The sequence below is a fragment of the Passer montanus genome, unplaced genomic scaffold (genome assembly GCF_014805655.1).
Source record: "Passer montanus isolate IOZ18808 unplaced genomic scaffold, ASM1480565v1 scaffold14, whole genome shotgun sequence".
In the NCBI taxonomy this organism is placed as follows: Eukaryota; Metazoa; Chordata; class Aves; order Passeriformes; family Passeridae; genus Passer; species Passer montanus.
Genome location: NW_024360941.1, coordinates 5,586,595 through 5,607,844, shown reverse-complemented (window position 1 = coordinate 5,607,844; position 21,250 = coordinate 5,586,595). Strand labels below are relative to the sequence as shown.

At 37.9% G+C, this 21,250-nt stretch overlaps 1 protein-coding gene across 1 annotated transcript in view; it reads right to left on the bottom strand.

The window, feature by feature from the left end:
* Positions 1-8,800: 8,800 nt before the first annotated feature.
* CPE (carboxypeptidase E) overlaps positions 8,801-21,250 on the bottom strand; it is a 57,063-nt gene continuing 44,613 nt past the window's right edge. The window contains exons 6-9 of the mRNA XM_039700128.1: positions 17,277-17,416; positions 15,148-15,247; positions 12,701-12,819; positions 8,801-11,529 (exon numbers count right to left, since the gene is read on the bottom strand). Coding sequence (XP_039556062.1) covers positions 11,431-11,529; positions 12,701-12,819; positions 15,148-15,247; positions 17,277-17,416 — 458 coding nt within the window. The 3' untranslated portion in view covers positions 8,801-11,430. The remainder of the gene's footprint in view (positions 11,530-12,700; positions 12,820-15,147; positions 15,248-17,276; positions 17,417-21,250) is intronic.

Here is a 21,250-nt window from a genome sequence, read left to right as displayed (position 1 = left end):
GAGGATGTATGTTCTCACCTGGAAGACTGTTTTATATCCTTGTCCTAAAAATAACATTTTTTATTTAAGTTTCTGTAGTGTTTTTCATGACTACTACAAAACTTATTAATAAATAAATAAAGCAGTAAAATATTTGAGGCAAAATTTTAACATAGAGGAGAAAAATTTAATGGAATTTCCTATGGCAGTTGTGAGGGTTTTACTCGCAGAAGGGGCAGCCATCTCAAATCTAATAACCAGATGCATCCAGAGCTCAGTGTTTCCAAATGTTTCAGGTATGTGAGGTTTCAGAACATGACACATTGTTTCAAAAATGCACAGAGGAGAGGAAATGGGTAATTGGGAGGGAAATGTGCAGTGGTAGCATGTGCCAATTTGTCCTTGCTCAACATGGGAAAGCTGGAAAGAGGATCTTTGTGGTGGAAAGAAAAGGGACACAAGGTCATTTTCTACTCCCAAGGATGACATTTATAATCCAGAGTGATTCCACTGAATTCATGGGTTTTGAAACCAGAGTGGAAAATGGACTCTGGCAGTTATGTCTTTTTAATCACAATGGGAGGTAGACAGTCAGTTCAGCACATATTTAATCTCTCCTCCTCTCTACAGATACCTAGGATAAGGGCCAAACAGGTGCTTAAATACCTGGATTTGATGACTTGTAAAACATTAGATTAGGGTGATGCAGAGGGTAATCATCTCATCCTGTTGTATTTGTATCTCTGTAGCCCAGCAGGAAGGCTGGTTTGAGACACAACATATTTCTCCCTTCACAGAATTTCAAGGTGGAAACATAATGACATAGATATCCAGATTCTCTTTAATTTTTTTAATCAAATAATAATGAAAAGGTATTTAGGGATTTGCACAGTTCTTAATTTTATTATTAGATATTCCACATACATATAATCTAAGTTCCAAGGGGTTTTGTAGCTTTTGTTTGCTTGCTCTTTAGTTTTTCAAAGCAAGGTTTTGAAATATTAAAGACTGGGGGGGAAAAAGAAGCTGTAACTGGAAATGATTGCACAACTTGATTTTTATCTTTTGGTTATTTTGATCAGCAGCTTTCTAAAGGGAAAACATTCTTTGGAAAAGTATGATGTGAAAATAATTGAGATACATTCCTTGAACTTGAACACAGATGACAGCTGAAAGATTGTATGGATAGGGCCTGTTGTCTCCACACAGCTATTATTCCCATTGTGTCTCTTCACATTGCCTCGTCGTAACCTCTTTGTAAACAAATCATTATGGGCATATACATTGCACAGAGGTAGAAATTATCCTGTTGGTATAAGCAAAATGAATGTGAACTAAATGCTTCAAAATATTCCAGTGAGGTCCTGCCTGGCTGCACAGAACACAGATTCACAGCTAGTACATATTGGAACACCTCTGCTACCATCCCCACAGCAGTGCCACTGGTGGCCATTGTGGACCTTCAGCCTAATTTCAGTATCCCAAAGTTTCAATGCATAATCCAATTTCAATGCGTAATCAAGTTTCGAGGTTTCAACATCATTTCTATAAGAAATATCTGGAAAACTTAAAATGAAAATATATGCTTGAGATTGGCAGAATCTAAACAACATAAATTGTGACTCTGATATTAGAAGAAATATTGCTAAGGAGTTGTAGTTACTTGATGACAGAGAAGTGTAAAGCAGAGTAAATCAAACAGAATCCCCTTTTGAAGCTTCCCCTCCTCCCCACCAATTAACTAGTCAGATGTGAAAATCCATAGTACAGTTGTGCCCAGAGAAGGGACAAAAATTTTGTGGCTTAAAATATAAAGTGTGGTGTGACTGTTATTTTCCTTCACTTTACATTCAGTGTCTCCAAAAACACACAGCCTTCCAGTTCTCAGCTCCAGCTGTAGGCAAGAAAGAGTTTTTTCACTGGACGTGCTCCTGGATGTTTGTGTTCTTAGCTGCCCGCCTACAGTTAATTAAGCTTATCCTGATATTTCCTCTCATTACCAAGCATGGTTTTGATTCTAAGATTAAGACTATCCAGGTCGTAATCCAAGACTATAAAACAATAAAGCAGCAGTTCCAACTATTTGGAAGAGTAAGTTTATTAAGTATTGAAATTGTTGTGGTGGGGATTAGGGTAAGTCAAGCAGAGCCATTTCATGGGTCATCCTCTCTTGGAGGAAAAATATGCCTTGCAAGGGAAAATGAGAAATTGAATAAAACCATGAGAATCAACTACAATTGACTGTAATATGCCAAGAAAAGTGCTGGGCCTTGCACCCTTTTAGAAGTCTTTGTTTTCCTTTTATGAGTGCTTTTTCATGGTTTCCACAGTATCCACCTAAGCAGCCCTTTGTCATGGAATAGTTTGGTATGAGAGACTTAACAATATGAAGAACTGAACTACACTCTATGATCACACCTTTCTAGCCCTATCTTCAAGAAGGATAATACCTGAGTGAAAATCTGATAGAACATGAACTCATCGCCTTCAACAATTTCTATCTAAAAGCCAAGAATAATGATGTTGTTCAACAGAAATTATAAAGCTCTGCATGCTCTGTGACTCTGTGACTTTCTATTACTACCAGCAGCTTAGTTTCACCTTTTAGGTAATAGATATCATCATATTGTAATCTTTCACATTTACTGACTTGGAGACCAGCAGCTTTTGCAGTGCACAGGTCTTATCAGTATTTTAGCATCCATCTCGGGGGTCTTAGAGTGAAAATATGAGGGTATGGAGAAAGAAAAAACAGAAAATACTGAAGTAGGGAAGAAAGAATGTATGACTCTGACATCTCATCTCTCCCTGTGGAAGTAGGTATGTTTCTGAGGAATGCAGACTTGCAGTACAAAATATTTTCTTAGATATTACAGGAGTGAAGCTGCTAACATTAAAAACATTATGCAAGCAAGCCAGTCTTTAATTAGTAAATTCTAGGAATAGTACAATTTCAAGAAAACCAAGAAACATGTAAGACTGAAGGAGGCAAGAAAGCCCTTTGGAGCATTTTAATTGATCTGAATATCAAACACATTTCTGTAACACTTCAGCAGGTTCTGTTGTGTTTGAAAATTCAGCTCAGAATCAAAGCTAAAAAAATCTCACTCAGCTTCATTCAGATCACAGACAGTAAAGGAAGTAACTCAAAAGCAAGCATGGGAAATCAATACCCAGATATTTTTAACAGCATATACATACTGCCCAGGGAATCCAAGCCTGAATTTTTAGAACTTTGTAATTAATGAATCCAAAAATGCTCTTAGGTTAAGGAAGCAAAAGTTCAGAGGGATGTGTGATTATCTAAAATCTCAGGAAACAATTAAACCAGGTGGGACAATCAAGTGAAAGGGCGTACCCCATGAAGAATAAAGTAGCTCAGCCAAGGAACACAACAGCATTTAAATAGCTTTTAAAAAGAACAACAGCCTTACTTCAAAAAAATTATTGTGATGAAAAATCTACTGCACAGCTACATGAACTATCTCAAAGGTAAATTAGCCTCACTGAGAAAATACTGAACATTAGTTCTGCTTCTAAGTTTGCCTAGTTTCAGCTGCCAACTATTTGATCTTGTTCAGTCTTTCTTTGCTAGACTGTGGTTTCAATTATGTGGCTACATTAATAAAAACTACAAAACTAGTAAAAATGCTTTTAAGTGTAAACATTATACTATAAAATATCAAAAATCTGAATTTTCATTTTTATAGATGAAAGAATCAAGTTGAAACAAAATAGTTTGTTTTTCAAAATTTTACTCTTTACTTTTCAATAGCCCTTTTTAAAAACTATTTTTCAACCCACAGTTTCCAAATGCATCTAAGACACCTGGGAAGCTTTATAATAAATTAATTATTTTGGTACAGAAATGTTCATTGCAACATTTTTCTATATTTAAAAATTTGTATTTGTTGTATTTTTGTGTTGAAATTCATAGTGTTTTCTATTTTTATCTTGGCTCAAATTTTCTTAAATTTTAAACAAGGGGTTTGAGATTAATTACTTTGGAAACAGTCTGTGAATACATCTCCATATTTAAGTACTTTGTTGAAAAAGAATCTCACTAAATAAAAATTTCATTCTTCTCTGCCACTTGTTCAAATCTATTATATATAATTATTATTTTTCTCATTTGAACTTTGTTTTCCTGGCAACTATTTATCTGAGAATTCTTAACATAATGCGCCAGCAACTTATGTAAACCCACAACCAATATGACTGCATATTTTTCATGTTAATTTGAATTTATCTTGGCATCTTATAATACCATCCATTGCATTGGCAAACAAATATTGTGTGACTTAACTTGGGACGTCCTCCAAATTTCGTTTCTTTTCAGTGGAAATTCCCTGCAAGCTATGTCTAACTTTTCAGACATTACAAAAATGATCAGAAGATTTTGCAGATGTTTAACGTCTTGCATGTTACCACATATGTTAACAAACATTTGATGTTGAATCCTGTCAGACATACGTGGAAATAGAAAACTGAGGACAGAATCTGTATTTATTTGGAAGGGCATTTATCATGTCTTGGTATAACGAGAAATTTCTTTTCATTTAGTCTTGCAGTTTCCAAAAGAAGGCATAAAAAAAGAAGTCCTTTTAGAAGTTTCTTTTGCAAAATCCCTGCTAAAAGAGCTGGTAAGATTGTTGGGTGGAAACGCAGTAAAAGACCCAGCTCTGCAGGCTTCAGCACAGTGCATGACAGGCACCCAGAGCCTCAGAGGCAGTGCAGGGCAGCCACACAGCTTGACACGGCCATAGCTACAGCAGAGCTGTGTGATGTGCACTTTAAAACACTCCTGTAAGCACTAGATGGATCCCAGGCTTCCACAGCCCTTTCGGGGGTGTCTGCCTGGCTCTCCCAAATCAGGGGCACCTTCTTTGCCCTCTGGGGACACCCAGCCCCCTAACACAAGGCTCAGCCTGGGGGTCACTCGCCTGCCTTAGGAGTCTAATTTAGACACAATTCATAAAACAAGGAGCCTGCATTCCCGTTATGGCAAACAGAGTAGGTGCCTTTAAGGATTTCTGGGCAGTTAAATGACTAAAATAGCCTAGGGAAGATGATGTACATTCTTGCCCTGCTCTCTTGCTCCCACACACGCTTATGTATGTATGCACACAGTGAATCCAAAAGATAAACTTTGCAGTACTGCTTTACTTTGCAGTAAGACCTTCCTGGGTCCTGCTTGCCCTGCTCTCTTGCTCCCACACACGCTTATGTATGTATGCACACAATGAATCCAAAAGATAAACTTTTGCAGTACTGCTTTTCTTTGCAGTAAGACCTTTCTGGGTCCTAAGTTTTTATGCATTAAATGTGTGCAAAAATGGACCTCCAAAACATTTATTTTTGTCTATTGAAACCTAGTAGCACTGGGACTGGAGTGAATGCCCTCTTTTCCCACACATTAATAATAAATGCTGAGCATCACAAGCCAGTCTGATGTTTTTCAGTGTACTCCTGCTCCCAAAGCTGCTTCTGTATTTCATCCAAAACTTCTTTAAACTGAAAAGCATTCCCTCCCCTACAGGAAACAAAGCAGATATGCTGATATATGCACATACAGGGATAAATACGAGTAACATGATAAACTTTCAAATATATTACCTGAATCTGAAGGGGAAAATAGGTGGTATGACATTTGCTGATATTCCTTTACAGATTTGAGTTTCTTCAGTAACTTCTCAGAAACCATGTCTCGATCATGTCTAACCTATGGAATCCAGGAACAACTCCCAGCTTACAAGTCAAAATGTGTACCTCCCACATTCTGCTGTGGAGTCACAGGCACAGGCTATCTCATCCCTTCTAAACCCCCAGGAAAGTCTAGCAGCTGTGTTCTGCTGAAGGAAACCCAAGCACACAGGCCAAATGCAAGATCCTGGTGGGGTCCTTGTTCTGGAGACATGAAGATTCACAATGCCAGGCCATGCCAGGGCACCTGACTGAACAGGATGCTGCAGCACCCCAACAAATTCACAGTTGTGCCAATTATGGTGTGGACAGTACACAGGAAGTTCTGAATGCCTCACCCCTGGAAGTGTTCAAAGCCAGGCCAGATGTAGCTTGGAGCAACCTGGTGTAGTGGAAGGTTCCCTGCCCTTTGCAGAGGGATTGGAATTACACGATCTTTGAGGTCCTTCCAACACAAACCATTCTGTGATTCTGTAATTCTAAGTGCAAACTTGGGATCTTTGTAGACACCAGAGAGCCCTGTAATCCACTCCTGATGGGTCTTGGAACAAGTGATCCTTGAGCTTCTCAAGCTGGGTTAGTTTTTGACACACCCTGCGAGAGAACTGGAAGCAGCCAAGAAAAGCCACATGAGCGGATATTTAGCGAGCTGAAGGGAGGGAAGTCAGACTGTAATTTTGTACTGCTCTTGGCAGCTGAGTCCTCTCTTGAGTGTTGTCCATAGTTTCTGAAATGTGTTTAATTTACCTTTTGTTCAAGGGGTGCTGGAATACAGGGGAAGGAGGTTGTTTCTACACCCTTGGATACCAGCACGTGCACCCCATCACACTGCAGAGCTGATGCTCTGCTAAGCTCATGAACTGGAATCTCCCACGGCAGGTGAGATGCTCATCTAGCTCTGTATTTTGTCTCTAAATTAAGGCCCTGATCACATACTCAGTGGGTGAATGTAACAAAAATGGCATCCAGATTTACCTTTCACTGAGCAGCATTTCAAAGGCTTAAGTGTGCTGTAGGTTGCAACTGGTCCAGCTCACCTCCATGATTTCTACTTTGTGTCTTGCAATGAAACTTAAGTTCCATAACCAATTCTGCACATTGTGAAAGTAGACTTCATTTCTTGTTTATTATTTTGCATCTTTCTCCTGGAAAAGATGAGAACTACTACTGCTCATGCATAATGAGCAGCCCTGACAGCAGATAGTTCTGACTACTAAGATTCCAGGCTTAAAAGTCTTGTAATAACAGGAACCTTTTCAGAGCAGCTTTACCTTAACACTGTAGACATGGACATACTGCACTCCTAGAATCCCACAGCCACATAACCCTATCCAGCCTTTACTAAAGAATAATCAGAAAAAAGCTCTGTAAAATCCACTTATTTCTCAACACCAGACTGCTTCCAATGCATTTCCAGATGTTGAATTCCCTCTACATTCCCAATGCAGGAGCCAAATTCTTCAGCTTCTCTCTTTGACAATTTCCACTGTGTGCAGGGATGTGTGATTACAAAAATCTGTAGTGGCTTAACTGAATATGAAAGGAGAACCAAGATAAAATAACATGGATTATTAGCCATTAATTCAGGGAAAATGTAGCACTGTGATAAATGATGCCTGATCATGGATGTGTTTAACATTGCTGAAACAGAGTGCCTGCAGCAAAGAGGTAAAATAAGGAGGGGTGAAGATCAGCATTGTGAGGCCATTTAACTCAATTAATATACTCCCATTATCAGAGTTAATAAAAGCAAACAGCAGTTGTATCTCATTTTCATACTGCTGATTCTAGTACTTGTTATACTGCTCAAAGCCTTGGTCTCTGGATGTGTAGGATTATATCAACTTCTCTGTTGTCATCCACTTCTCTCCCTAAAGCAGGCTTTAGAAACAAAAACTCAAAGCAAACTCACTTGGGACCTTCAAAGCTAAGAGGCAAACAAACCCACTGTTTTGGGGTTTTTAATGCCATGAATTTCAGAACATCTCCTGAGTGCTTTTGTTTTCTGGGTTTAATTATCTAAGTCAGAAATAATGGAAGAGAGGCTGTGTCAATGGCCAAAGCTATGAGCCAGTTAAACAAGCAGTCAATTATTCATAACAGACAGCTCTATACAAACATAAACATACACAGAGAATAAAATACTTGCAAGGAGATGATCAGAACAAGTATTTTGCAAGATTCAGGAAGGTAGAAAACAAGCACTGCAGTGGCATTTCTCAGTTCTGCATTTCCAGAGCTAACCACAAGCAGGAAACAAGGCACTCCTCCAGAGAAGCAGGTTTACTGGGGAAGCTCTAGAGAGCTGCTCTAATTCAGAGAGGCTGTCATTAAACTGCTGCTATTCTACAGCCTCCACAAACATGGGTCAAAATAAACACAGACACGGGAGAAAATCAGCTCATTGGAACAGCACCTTTTAACTTTAAATTCCATCTCCTCTAAACCTATATTCTCTGAAACCTCTTCCTTTCATGGCCTAGTTATTAAGTATTCCTAAGGCACCCGTTATAGCTGAAAAATCTGGTAGCAATTCTTTCTAACCTACCATCTCAGTTTTAATTTGCACTTTAAGTATGTTATTAGCAGCTCAGGACTAGCCAAGACTGTATGTGAATTCACATATATGGATGTGAACACAACCTAGCTGGCAAACGTAATTCAGATGCAATTTTTCTATAATCCTGACCCCTGCAGTTAGAAGGAATGTGTAGTACCACAGATTTGCAAATATGTTGCACTATGTGCTTTCTAATCCTAGAGATCAATACAGAAAAAGATTTGTAAATACTGTAAAACAGACACACTGAAGTGTATGCCCTGTCCCCACCAACCCTGCGTGGAGGCAGAGCACCTCAGTACTGTCTCTTGCTTAGGTTGAAAGCCTCCATGGGAGAACTGCTCAGAAAGACATATACTCTAAAAGGAGAACGTTCTGGCACAAAGTTAAGGGGCTGTGGATGGTTCTCAATGGGATATCAGCAGCAATCCTGGTCTCCTTTCTCTGTTCAAACAGCAAATTAATTGGCACACACACCCACTGAGGATGTTTATGGCATACTTTGCAGACATGCATGGCCACAGAGGTCACATTTTGAACCTGCAAATTACTCACACGTTTTACATTTTAAATAAAACTGTAGATTTATTGTACAATAGTACAGCATGTGCCTTTTTAACCAAAAGCTCAGCATCACATAACACTTTAATCTTCCATTAAACATACACAGTCCTACAACACAGCTCAGCTCAGCAAGCTACATAATGAATTAATTTATTGAGTATCCTGGCTACACTGTTCTTAAGGATGTTTACCTAGAGCAAGAACAGTGGCAGTGGTTCTGGTGCTGTAACATTTAATCACTTTAACCTTTTCTCAACACAGTAATAGCAAGCAGTCATCTAGAGCACAACAAACAGATCACTTGAGGAACACCACATTTAATCGCAAATGTATGAAACAGTAGACCAGGGGATCTCACACACATCACACAGGTGTGAATTAGAAACCTGTTATGAGATCACTTTGATGTAATGTCTGCACTAACTATGCCACAGGAAGACTGGATGCATGACAGGTATTGTACCATGAAAAACTGTAATTTGGACTGAAATTCTTAGGTTGGAAGAGGCAGACCAGGGTGCTCTGTACAAATATACACTTGCCTTATTACATTAGTTTACACTCCTGTAGCCATTTGCCCATGTGACAGCAATATCTCTGAATGTTATGAATTATAATTCATTTTTATACCATTTACTTCAACTTTACCTGGTTCAGTTAAAGCCAAGATTATTACTTACAGACACAGAATGTGTTCTGTGCCACATCTTGGCCTTTCAAATTGTCATAGACACCCAAGTTGGTGTAACCAGGCATCCTTTATGCATGCTCTTGTGCACAGCTAGCCACAAGGTGTTATTAAGACACATTCAGATAAGATTCTTTATTTGCCCCTGGGGTTTTTCATTTCAATGGAGAATCAAAGCTCATCACTATATAATCACTTATAGTATATAAATATCCTCTGAAATTTGGAGTTAAACATCTACAACCCGAATGAGCTGCAGGTTACATGACAAACTCTTCATCAGAGAGAGAAGGTTTATGCTTTTTTATTGCTGTTTAGTTTATCATTGCGTGTCAAACCTTAAGCTTGTTCCTTAAAATGATCAAGTTCTATTTTTATTAAAGAATTTAAAATTCTCAGAAAACAGTATTTGCAGTAAATTTTTAAATACCCAAAGGAGGTAAATTTGGATCCTGCACCTGAATATGTGATTTTTCACTTACAGCAGGAGTGTGATAGTCCACTCTTGATTGGTTCCGAACAAGCATCAGCTAAAATAATATGCCAATCAAAACACAGAGAATGATATTAAAGAAAGAGAGGAAGGAAATCTATATCAAATATCTGATCTTGAATTAAAATAGACTAGCAATATAAGTAAGCTTTCAAACAGACGAGATGCTTAGCTTATCTCAAGTAGCATACCAGGAGTCACTTCCGAAGAATTGCACCAAACTTGCACCTACTATAGTCCATGTGTATTCTCTGGCTCTGCAAATTTCACTCACCTGGGCCAAAATGCTATAGCATGTTAATTTAAAAAAAAAAAAATTAAAAGGGACCAAAAAGAATTGTTTTAAATCAAAGTTGCTTTTGTATCACCTTCAACATTTTTCTGAAAATTTCACCACACTGCAAAAAATTTCATGTATCTGTCTTGTTTCTAGTTTTTGATAAGAGAAGCCAGCAGAAGAAACAGAGCTTGAAACAAATCCATTCTTGACTTGCAACACTAAAAATGCAATCTCATCAGATTTCCATTTAATTGTCTAAACTGTAACACTTTGACAGCCTTCAGTGAAAAGATGAACTCTTGGCTGATTATCTAGACATCACTGATAACAAGTAATGATTGTTGAAAAGGTAATTATTTAATTAAAACAGATTTCACCTGAAATTATTTTTTCTTGCCATAAAACAAACACAAGCAGCATATAAATGAGATGCACTAGCTCTTCTCCTTTCACTCAGAATTTCTAATTTGTTTAACAAGTAATGAGAAATAATTAAAACTTCATCTTCAAACATTATCAACTGTTTAAAGAATAAAGCTCTGCTTTTTCCTGAATTCATTGTATGCCATCTTTTATTAAAGAGTTTATGCAGATTCTTTCCGCTTACTGAAATGAAGTCAGCTTGTGTTTCTTACATATTTAAATAGCTCCAACACCAGAGACATACAAAGTGCTATACTGAATTTTAATCCCTGTAAAACATTATTTCACCACACACTGTTATTATATACCTTTTCAATAACATCCATTATAGAACTCAGTAAAGAGCACTGTCTACTACTATGCACTGTCAAATATTTCTGGCAGTATCGGTAATCAACTACAGCATATTTATTTTTTAAAATCAAGTGTTAACCTACATATTCTGAACTTGCAAATAATACACAACAGATTTTACTGTCATATAGGCTGCATATTCATTCACTTTTTCTGATTTTCATAGAAGAGTAAATTTTCTATAACAATATGAAAGAAAATTAATAACTTATTTATCTACCTAGGAGGCTAGTAGTTATTTGTAATCATATTAATCAAAAGATGACTGAAAAATTCAGAGTTAATTATTGTGAAGTGCACAAAATCTAGAATATAGGAAGTTTCCACAGTACATTATACTAAGTCAACATATAATAGATTAAAAGCTGTAAAGCCAAAATCCTCATTTAAAAATTTAGTGTTTCTGACATCATCTTCCACCATTCCATCAACTCTTCTTTTTCCTCTTCCTTTCTTTCAGACAATGACTCCAGCTCAAAATCAACCTGATTAAGAGAAACAATTCAAAACATCAGTAAGGCTTACAGATAGAGAATACTTAGACTTTTAAGAGTCATTTATTGAAAGAAGATGCTTGACACAAACATAGGGCTTAGACAGGTACCTTCTGGTTCAGCTGGGTTTATTTCAAAGTATCTCAAAGCTGATTTAAATATGTGCAATACTAGTATAACAGTACAGTAACTTATCCAAAAATACACACAGGTGAGCAAAATTTCGTAAAGAACCAAACATCTGTTCACTTGTATTTGACCTGACTAAAAATTTCAGAAAGTATGGGCCAATGAAATTAAAATTGAATAATAGCCAGCCACACAAATCATATGGCATATTATAAAAAGTATCATCAGCATATTGCCAACACAGAATATTCTGAGGAAGGATCATCAAGTCCAGCTCCCTTATGAGCTCCATTCTCTAACCAGCTGAGCTAATCTCAGCTAACACCTAGCACTGCACACCCCCAGCATTTCAAAACATGCATTCATTTTTGTGCCATCAAAAATATCCAGAGAGCTTTTCCTAACACATGGCTCATCTATGTAGATACAATGTGCTAGTTTAGTATATCTTAACATGTGATTCACACCAGTGAAATAGCATTTAATTTAAATACCTCCACATCAGTTCAGAGAGTGAATTAAAAATGCTTCTGAAACCTTAGATGCAATCTAGGTCTTATTAACCTCACATACTGGATATCTATGCAAAGCAGTGGCCCATTGCTACCCTTCTGCATGGAGCTGGACACTGGTTTTAACCTAAGCAGGTACTCATTTGACAAATTAAATTAAAAATATGTCTCAATCAAAACCTCAACATCTCTTACTTTTTATGTTGTGCTATTAAAAGATATTCCATAATATTCTGACTGGCTATTCAGACATGTACCAATAACATGTTATCTCAATATTATCCTTCTCTGTGTCTTTTTATTATAAATAGGAATGCCAAGAGATTAAATGAGTTCACAGTGAAATTACTCTCAGTGGCTGGTGCATCAAGTGCTAGAAGAGTAATTTCCAGACTTTCTAAATTAACATGTTCTGGAATATTCTGAAAAATCACCTCCTGCTTACATTTATACTGCAAAGGAAAAAGGAACCTTTTAAATATATAATAGGGGATAAATGAACACAAGTGGTGAGCACTTACCACAACAGCAGGGCTGAAGGGCACAGCCACTTTTTTAGTTATTGCTAGATAGCCTGGTGCTGAGGCCGTAACTTTGTAATTTCCAGGCACAAGCAATCTCCAGTAATCACCATCCTTGGCTGAAAAGAAGAAGAAAAGAAAATAAATATATAAAAAACTAATTACACAGCTAAGAAGAAAGGCTCATATGTCAGTCTTTTATATTCCTCTCAGTGCTTTCTTTTTGACTGCCTGAAATGAGTCTTCATTCTTTTTTCCTTCAGGAAAAACTGTGTGTATGTATATATATATATATATACACGTGTGTGTGTGTGTGTACCATATTTTCTTCCTTTCAGGTAATCGAAAAAAAAATTTAAATTTTGAAGTTGTGCTGGAGCCCCCATGAAAGATTATGCCTGCTGAGGCTGAAGGCTCTCCATCACACTGAAGAAAAGGACATTATGGGACATTATTCCACTTTAGAAGCACCCCCCAGCCAATGTAAAGCCCCTGCAAAATGTCTGAGATTCTGTTTGCAATGTGATGCGGATTTTTAGTGTTCCTCAGTATTCTGATAGCCCAAGTGTAAATAAATTTTAGTCTCATCAAATTTAAGTAAAAGTGGGACTACCTTTCTCATCTTTCAGAAGAAGCTACATATCATAATTTCCTAGAATATTGGATGTGTATCACCCTTGAAGCATCATTATCTACAGGTTTCAGTATCCAGGCATTGTCAAGGGTTTTTTCTTTCATTCAGAGTAACAAATAAATGGAAGCTTGATCCACTCAGGTCAAAGAAAGGCTCCTCCCACACTGCTACTACAGTTTATATTTTCCAGTCACAGAATCAAAACTCATCATCATCATCTCTGGAAATGACCCTATTGCTTTTTCACAAAGACTCAGCTCCTCCCTGCACCAGCAGCAGGCAATTATCTGATTTGTCACAGGCTAATAATTTGAATTTCTTGACCTCCAGAAAAGATTGCAGAACTATTCTAAAGTTCAGCTAGCAGTGCCATTTAGAAGATTTGGCCATGCTCTTTGTACTAGTCCCTTAAATGCTTTTTCACCACATCTGCAGCTACACAGGGTACAAAGGGAAAAATTACTTAAATATCTGCTATTTACATAGTCAAAAGAAATGTCAGTAGTCAGTCCAGTTGTTCCCAGATTTTTCTCTTCATAAAAAAGAATGGAAAAAAAAATTGCTGTAGAGCTACAGCAATGATCTATTCTAATTTCTGTCACTGGAACAAAGCAGAATTTCAACTCATGAATAAAAAAGCAGGAGAAAAGCCAAAGAATATTTCTCCTTCATTTTGACTGTGCTAATATTCAAGTACTTGTTCTCATCCCTGTTTTGACAATACATGACTTTAAGTCTTCTACACACACAAAGATATGAAAAGATTTATAATTAGATGCAATTTTTGTATCATAGAAGCATGAGCTCCTCTCTCTCAAATACCTCTTTGCACAGTTTATCCCCTTTTTATTATGCCTGACAATTTATTTCCAGTTTCTATACATTTTGCCTCCTTGTTTGCAGTGACAGAAAGTAACTAATGTTTTCACAGACTGTTCTCCTGCTTGGCAGAAGTGCTGGTGGTCTCTTTGCAGGTGATGTGAAAACACAAATCAGAGGTGACTGAATAATCTACCAGTCCTGTTCCATAATATTCTGCATTTCTGTGACAGTATAGTGAGACATATCATCGAGAAAATGACCATAAAATAAGCTCATGCATAAAGCAGTGACATTTACTTATTGGTATCTTTTGCAAATCAAAAAAATATTGTTCAGGACAGGAGAGCATAGGTGTACAGGGAAGGCTGAAAGTTGGCACACTGTGCAAGCTACCTTATGAACTCACTCCTAGAACAAAGCACATCATCACTCAAGAGGTGACACGTCATTTTCTGTCAACACCAACCAACACAAAGCTTTCATCTTTTAGAATCACCCTTCTGAAAAAACATCACATAATTCTAAACAGCAGAGGGAATTTATCTTTGCTGAAGGAAGTTATGTAAATTGGAAATCTGTCAAGAATTTATATACCAAAAGGTATGACTGCATTGTGAAAAATATAACACTTTTGGATAAAAATTTAGCCTTCAAACTGAAAACAGCACTGTTAACAGGGTTTTAAATCCTGTCAGAGCTGTGAAACACTATTTGCTTCACAAACCAGAAGACAGACTAGAGCATTAATAACCAAGAGCCACCCAAACCAATTTACACCAGAGACCCATGAAGTAAAAAAACCAGTCTCATCTACTCTGAGTGCAAAATGCAAGTGAAAGATTCAAGAAATCCTGTGGGCAACAAGCTTCTTGGGGTACAACGTACCATCCTGGTTTCGAACTTTTGCTGCCTTAAAACTGCAGTTAAAAAGATGTGAAATGGCTCCAGGCTGCTAAGCCAAGGAGAAGCACTGCTGAGGTACCACACTCACCTGATGTAACATCATGGCTTATCCCCTCCACAGAAATTGTAGCATTTGCTATTGGATTGCCCTGAAGATCTTTAACAAACCCCTTCACTCCTCGATGAATCTAAAATAAATAAGGTCAACAACAAATGGTAAATAAAAAATTCTTAAGAAAAGATGGCGTTTTTTTGCAATGGAATATCTATTGATATATCTAACAAAGCATGCTATGAATCCCACAGTCCACAGGATGACTACTATCAATGATAAATTATAAATATGATAAATACTAAATATAATGGAACGGGGAATGAAGAGGACACATAATTCAGCAGATAGTTATAATAATATATCTGTTCAATGCAAGTAATTCTCAGAAATACCCAGCAAATCATAATACATGTAAACATTGACTTGCAAATCTTTATCATATTGGGGATTAATGAATGCACAGAAAAGCTTTGAAAGAACAGCCTACAGAAACCTTTTCTTTGAAGTTTCATCAACTGTAAGAATGTAGAGCTAATTATATTATTCCTTAAAGGTGAAGCATTAGCAAAGTAAATGCAGTCAATTGGACTGCAGTGGGCAATCCCTCTGTGAGATTGTTTGAGCTTTCTATGGCACACCCCAAAATCCAGTTCTGTGAGCTGGGAGCACAGAGAGTCACGACACTCTTCCTGGACTGTGGGAGAAGGGCAGTGGTGGCTCATGTCCTCGCTCCTTCATGCTCCAGGTAACAGCCCCAGCAGTAGATAATCTATCTGCTCCCACTATGTATGAAATTAAAACACTAGTATGATCTGACTGTGCAGAAAGACCAGTCCTGCCAGTGTATCTTAAGCACAGCCTGAAAGCAAACTCCTCAGAAGCAAGAGACTGAGGATCAGCTGCCTTCTCATCTCCAGAAATAGGGAACTCTTGGTGCTGGGGCTGAGGGGATGTTGGGAACCTCTGTGGAGATGCAGCTCACTGTGAGCCTGGAAACAAAGCAGCAAAGTACTGGGAAGTTCAGGCTTCTATCAGGTTCCATGTCCTTTGAAAAGGCTTGTGGATCCCAAGTTTCATTTTGGGATATTGACGTTCCCATTTATGAATCTATATGGTGCATTCAGCTGCTACATTTTAGTTCAGATTCCTCTAATATACACTCTGAGAGAAGCCTTAGAAAAGCAGAAATTACATATTTGCACTGTCCCCAGCACTGCCAGAGGAGCTGGAGCAGAGACCTGGTCATTTTATCCTGCAAGAGGATAAAAACCAATGCCAAACAGACCATCTGAACTTCAAGGATAAAGCCGGTAGCTCTGCAGGAGCAAAGGAAGTTGGCAAAATAGTATCTTATACATGAGCAATTTTGAAAATGCAGTGACAACACAGCTTTCCATGAGTCAGAGAAAATTAACCCCTGTGCAGAGGAGCTAACAATTTGAGATGGATTCCATAAAGAATGGGTAAAAACCCAAAGGACAAGTACAGCTTTTTCCTCAGCCTACAGATAATGTTTTAAAAGAACAGTATAACACTTCAAATACTCAAATATTTCAGATTTCTGGCTAACTGGAGCATTTCTGCATAATTAAGTCCTTAAAGAAATGAATGTATTAATTGATCAGCTCTGCTCACAAAGTGTGTTTCTCGTTTTACAGTCTCAGGTGTGCAATCACTAATGACATCAGATTTATTTGCAATTTTTAACTAAAATATTCAGGTTTCAGAAATTCTATATGGTCTAATCCAGCTGCCCAGGTTGCTGTACAACCACAGAATGATCCATCCCACATCTGCAAACACACTGGAATATCTCAGAGAGAATATCCATCTCTCTGAGAACAAATACCAGCACTGGGGGGAGTCAATCATAGACTATGGAGATTTGTAATTTTTTTTTCATTGAGGAACCCAACACAAATAATTTAATGTCTGCAACAGTTTAAGTAGGGTGAGAAGGATTCCATACTGTAAATTTGTCGTTCTTTACCACTCTTCTTCCACTTATTTAGAAATATCACACAAGATTTACCACCACAGAGAGTAACAAGAATTAAAGCAACATCTGGATAATTATGATATTTTGAATTAGATGTTCACAAAGCACAAAGTTTAGAAGCTTTATGCACAATGACTGATTTTGCCATCCTCTCTTCTGTTACCTGCTCAATGTAATTTATAAGAGAGTTCTTGTTGTCCTCCCAGTAGCCCTTCAGAGTTTCTTCAGGTGGGAATTTTTCACAGCTAAGCTCCACTGTGATTTCAAAGCAGTTGCTGCTGAGGTAATTGAAATCCTGCATTCCTGCAATGCCAGAAAAGAGGCAGTGATGCATTTGGCATTACTCTGAAGTAAATAAAAGGGGCACACACAAAATGCTGGGATTATTAAGAAAAGAACAGTCATAAATACAATTGATACAACTCCATGCCATCTGCTTAATTTTGAATTCAGAAGCTTTAAATCAGAGAAACCAATAGGACAAATAATTCCAAATATATTTTCTTCCCAGAGCAAGTTTAGAAAAGCTTTGATAAATAGGCTGTATACTTCTACTTGATGCTACACATGATCTGTATACTTTCAGCTGATGCATTTTTGGATAGCTGACATATAAATTACATTTTTAATCTTTGGGAAATAAAATTATTTTAGATTATGGCTAAAATATTTCCATATAAATAAACAACAAAAAAAAACAACCAAAAAGATGCTCACCTTGTAAGGTAAGAAGAATGACAATTAATTACAAAGCAAATTAATTGTAATAAAGTGATATTGAAAAGGAGATTTATAAAGATGGGTCAAAAATGTGTTAAGTTTTTTTTCTGAAAATATAACATTTCACATTACTAATATTTTACATAGAAAACATTTCATTATCAGGAATTTCTGCATAGATTTCAAATATTCACCAGAAATATACAAAATAAAACTTCCTATAAAATTTATTTATATGAAAATTTTTCTATGGATAGGGTTTCTCCAACTCAATGCCTCTGTAAAATTAATATTAGATAGCCTTTGAAAGAGAGGAGAAGCATCACTATAAATGCAACTTTAGTAATTGAAATTTTAAAAAGTAACTAGCACAGTGGCATCATCACTAAGAATAAAAACTTGATGGAAATTTTTCATTCTTTTACATTTCTGAGCCCCCCTCTCTTACTACGTGAGTATATTGGCCATTTGCTTAAATTGGTCAACCAAAGTCGAAGGAGGTTTCCTGGTTTTTGTAACAGGATCAACCAACTGGAGAGAGACAGTGGCAATCCCCAGGAGAGTTACAAATATATATTTAGCAGAAGCTGCTGTAGGACTACCTCTCTTCTCCCCAGTCTGTCTAACTAGCAGAGTCAGTGGATTCCCAAATGGAGGCCTGAAAAGAAAGCAGCTATCAAGCCTTTTGAGCAGCCCCATGGAGGTCACTGAGGGATTTAGAGGTGTTTCTAGGACAACTACTAATTCATGTAGCTCTGTGTTCCCCCACGCAAGCTACTTGAGACCTGAGGCACTTCACTAAGTACCAGTGTTGTTCAGGGTCTATAACTACCCAGAGGGCTGGTGTCACATCCCAAAGAGAACCCCAAGGATGGCAAACAGACTGAGTCACGTGGGATTTTGCCAGCACACTAAGGTGAGGAGGCTCTTTTCTGTCAACCAGGCAATGAGAGTCCCAAATACTGACAGGCACAGGGATTTTTCTGACTGCTAAAAGAGCCCTTTTTATTTCTAAGCCTTTTTTTTCTTTAGAAAAATGAGAACAGAGAAGGCAAAGGCTTCTGGAAAGGATGGCTCTGGTGTTCCAGCAGGCAGAACTCGTGGCTGGACCATTCAGCAACACACAGCAAGAGCAGTGGAGTAATGAGTAAAATCCTGACAGCAGTGCTTACTATCATGCATCTGTTCTGGACACCAGATAATGCTGCTTTTGTTGATTTTTTTACTTCTTCTAAAAGAAAGAAAGAATACACGAAGAAGAGAACGGGGAGTCGAAGGGCATAATGTAATTTTCCTGTAGTGGCAGTAATTTTTGACCATTACTGTTCCAATTCTCACAAAATTTCTCTTTCCTCCCAAAGTATTACTCAGGGATGCCCTAGTTTCTCAAGAACAGAGAAAAGAAGCAATATATTTTCCAGTTTTGTGCACAATGTCCATATTCTATAGTTTGTTTCCCAGGGCCTGGCTTTGTCCTTGCTTTATATGTTGCTCCTGAAAAAAAATCATTTTTTGTATCTCTGGGACAGAGAATGGGATGAAGCTGGCCAAGATCTAAACTACTAAGCCTGCCACATATGCAATCTGGAGTGCACTGGGCTGTGCACTCTTGACCTCACTGTTCACAGTGGTGATTAGGTGAAATGCACAAGAAACCAAAACATTCCTAAAATATTGCAACAACTTTGTTGCCCTGATCAAGCCCTCAAAGTGCCCTATCCGTGGCATGCATCACATGCATGCACATCATCACACTCCCAAAGCCTCTCCTGTGACAAAGTGTAGCACTGACTTTCTCACACTTTAACAGGAACTTCCCTTTGAAGATCAGAAAGGCTTAGAGACCTCAGATGTAACTGAGATTCAGCAATGAATGCCCTTTACTGCTGACCATGAGGAGGACTTTGAAACTGAGAACACAAAAACTTCTCTGTTGCACTAGCCCAGTGACTGAGGGACTATAGTGTCTTTATGCTACTGCTTACAAAAGTAAGCTTGGAATATGGGGAAAAAAAATAATTTCTTCACGTTTTAATAAAGTCACACCAAGCTTCATAAATGAAATGGAATGGGGGGTGTGCCCCTGGCATCCAGGCATCAGAATTACTTCAGATTTTGAACTGCAAGCTACAGCACTAAGTTAGCTCAGCTTCTTCACATAGAAAAGAGAATAACCTTTAGCAGGACAGGATGTCCTTGAATGGGGAGAACATGAATGCCTCCTACATTAGTATTTAGTGAAATCCTAAAAAAACCCTAACACTGCTTCCAAAACTGGTTATCCAAGTTAGGAATTAGTTGAGTGCCAAGGGTGATTTGAGAGTATCTGAAAATTAAAAAAGACACTTAAACAATAGCCTAATGGTACAGCAAAGTAAGCTGCTTTAAAAAGCTATTTTTGTAAAGTCATGAATCTGATTAGACTCAGGTGACTCTGTAATGACAGAAAAAGCAGAACAGGCATGTGGCTAGGTAGTTATTGATTACAGTCTGTTCTTCTCATTTGTGGTTCCAGATAGGTACTCCACACAAAAGGTACATTAAAAAGTCATTAAGGATGTTGAAAATTTATACAGTCAGCAGCTAAGGAAATGCCAAAAATTAAAGCTGTTTGTGCAAATTTAGTTTGGCTTTCTTGTGCATGAGTGACATCATTAATTAAAGGCTGCTAGAGAGAAGGCCTCTGTTAAAAACAACATGATTTTGTGTACAAACTTGTTTCTCCCAGAGTCTGATGGCTAAAAGAGCCATTCCTGAACACAGAAGAATGACCTCTTTGCCTTGGCTTGCTGTCTCTGAAAAACCTATACGGATCAGCTGATTACAGATGATAACTACTACAAGTGTAACAGCATCATGGCCTCAGACTTAGCACAAAGGTGCTCTTGGGGAGAACTTTTCTCTGTACCCCTGCTCTGCAGAAGGAAGTAACTGCCAAACAGTAATGCTGAGAAAAACCTCACAGAAACTGTAATTAAGAGAGAGAAGAAAAAGTCAAATATTCCTCTACGTCATCTACTCTCTCCACCCAAAAAGCCAGAAAGGGGAATTGCCACCTTGCATGAGGTTGCTGAGGAAATCCTGAGGTCAGACAAAAGGGAAGGACAGAGCATGAATGCAATGGAGGGTTCCTCCTTACTTCCAGTTACAGCCAAGGACTATTACCAGATGTCCCTGCCACAGATGTTCAGCCTTCCTACTGAAAGAATCCAGGTATTCAGAAAGCCATGAAAAGCAACCCACAGTCACATGAGAGCCATCCATACACCGCCCCTGCAGACTGAAGAGCCAGGAGATGGCTGCTGGCCCACCTGTCTTTTACAGAAGGTACAAGGCCCTGATGATCAATTACCAAAGAATTGATGCTGCACAACCATAATAAGCTCTGTAGGGCAACAGCACCTATAGTAATTCATT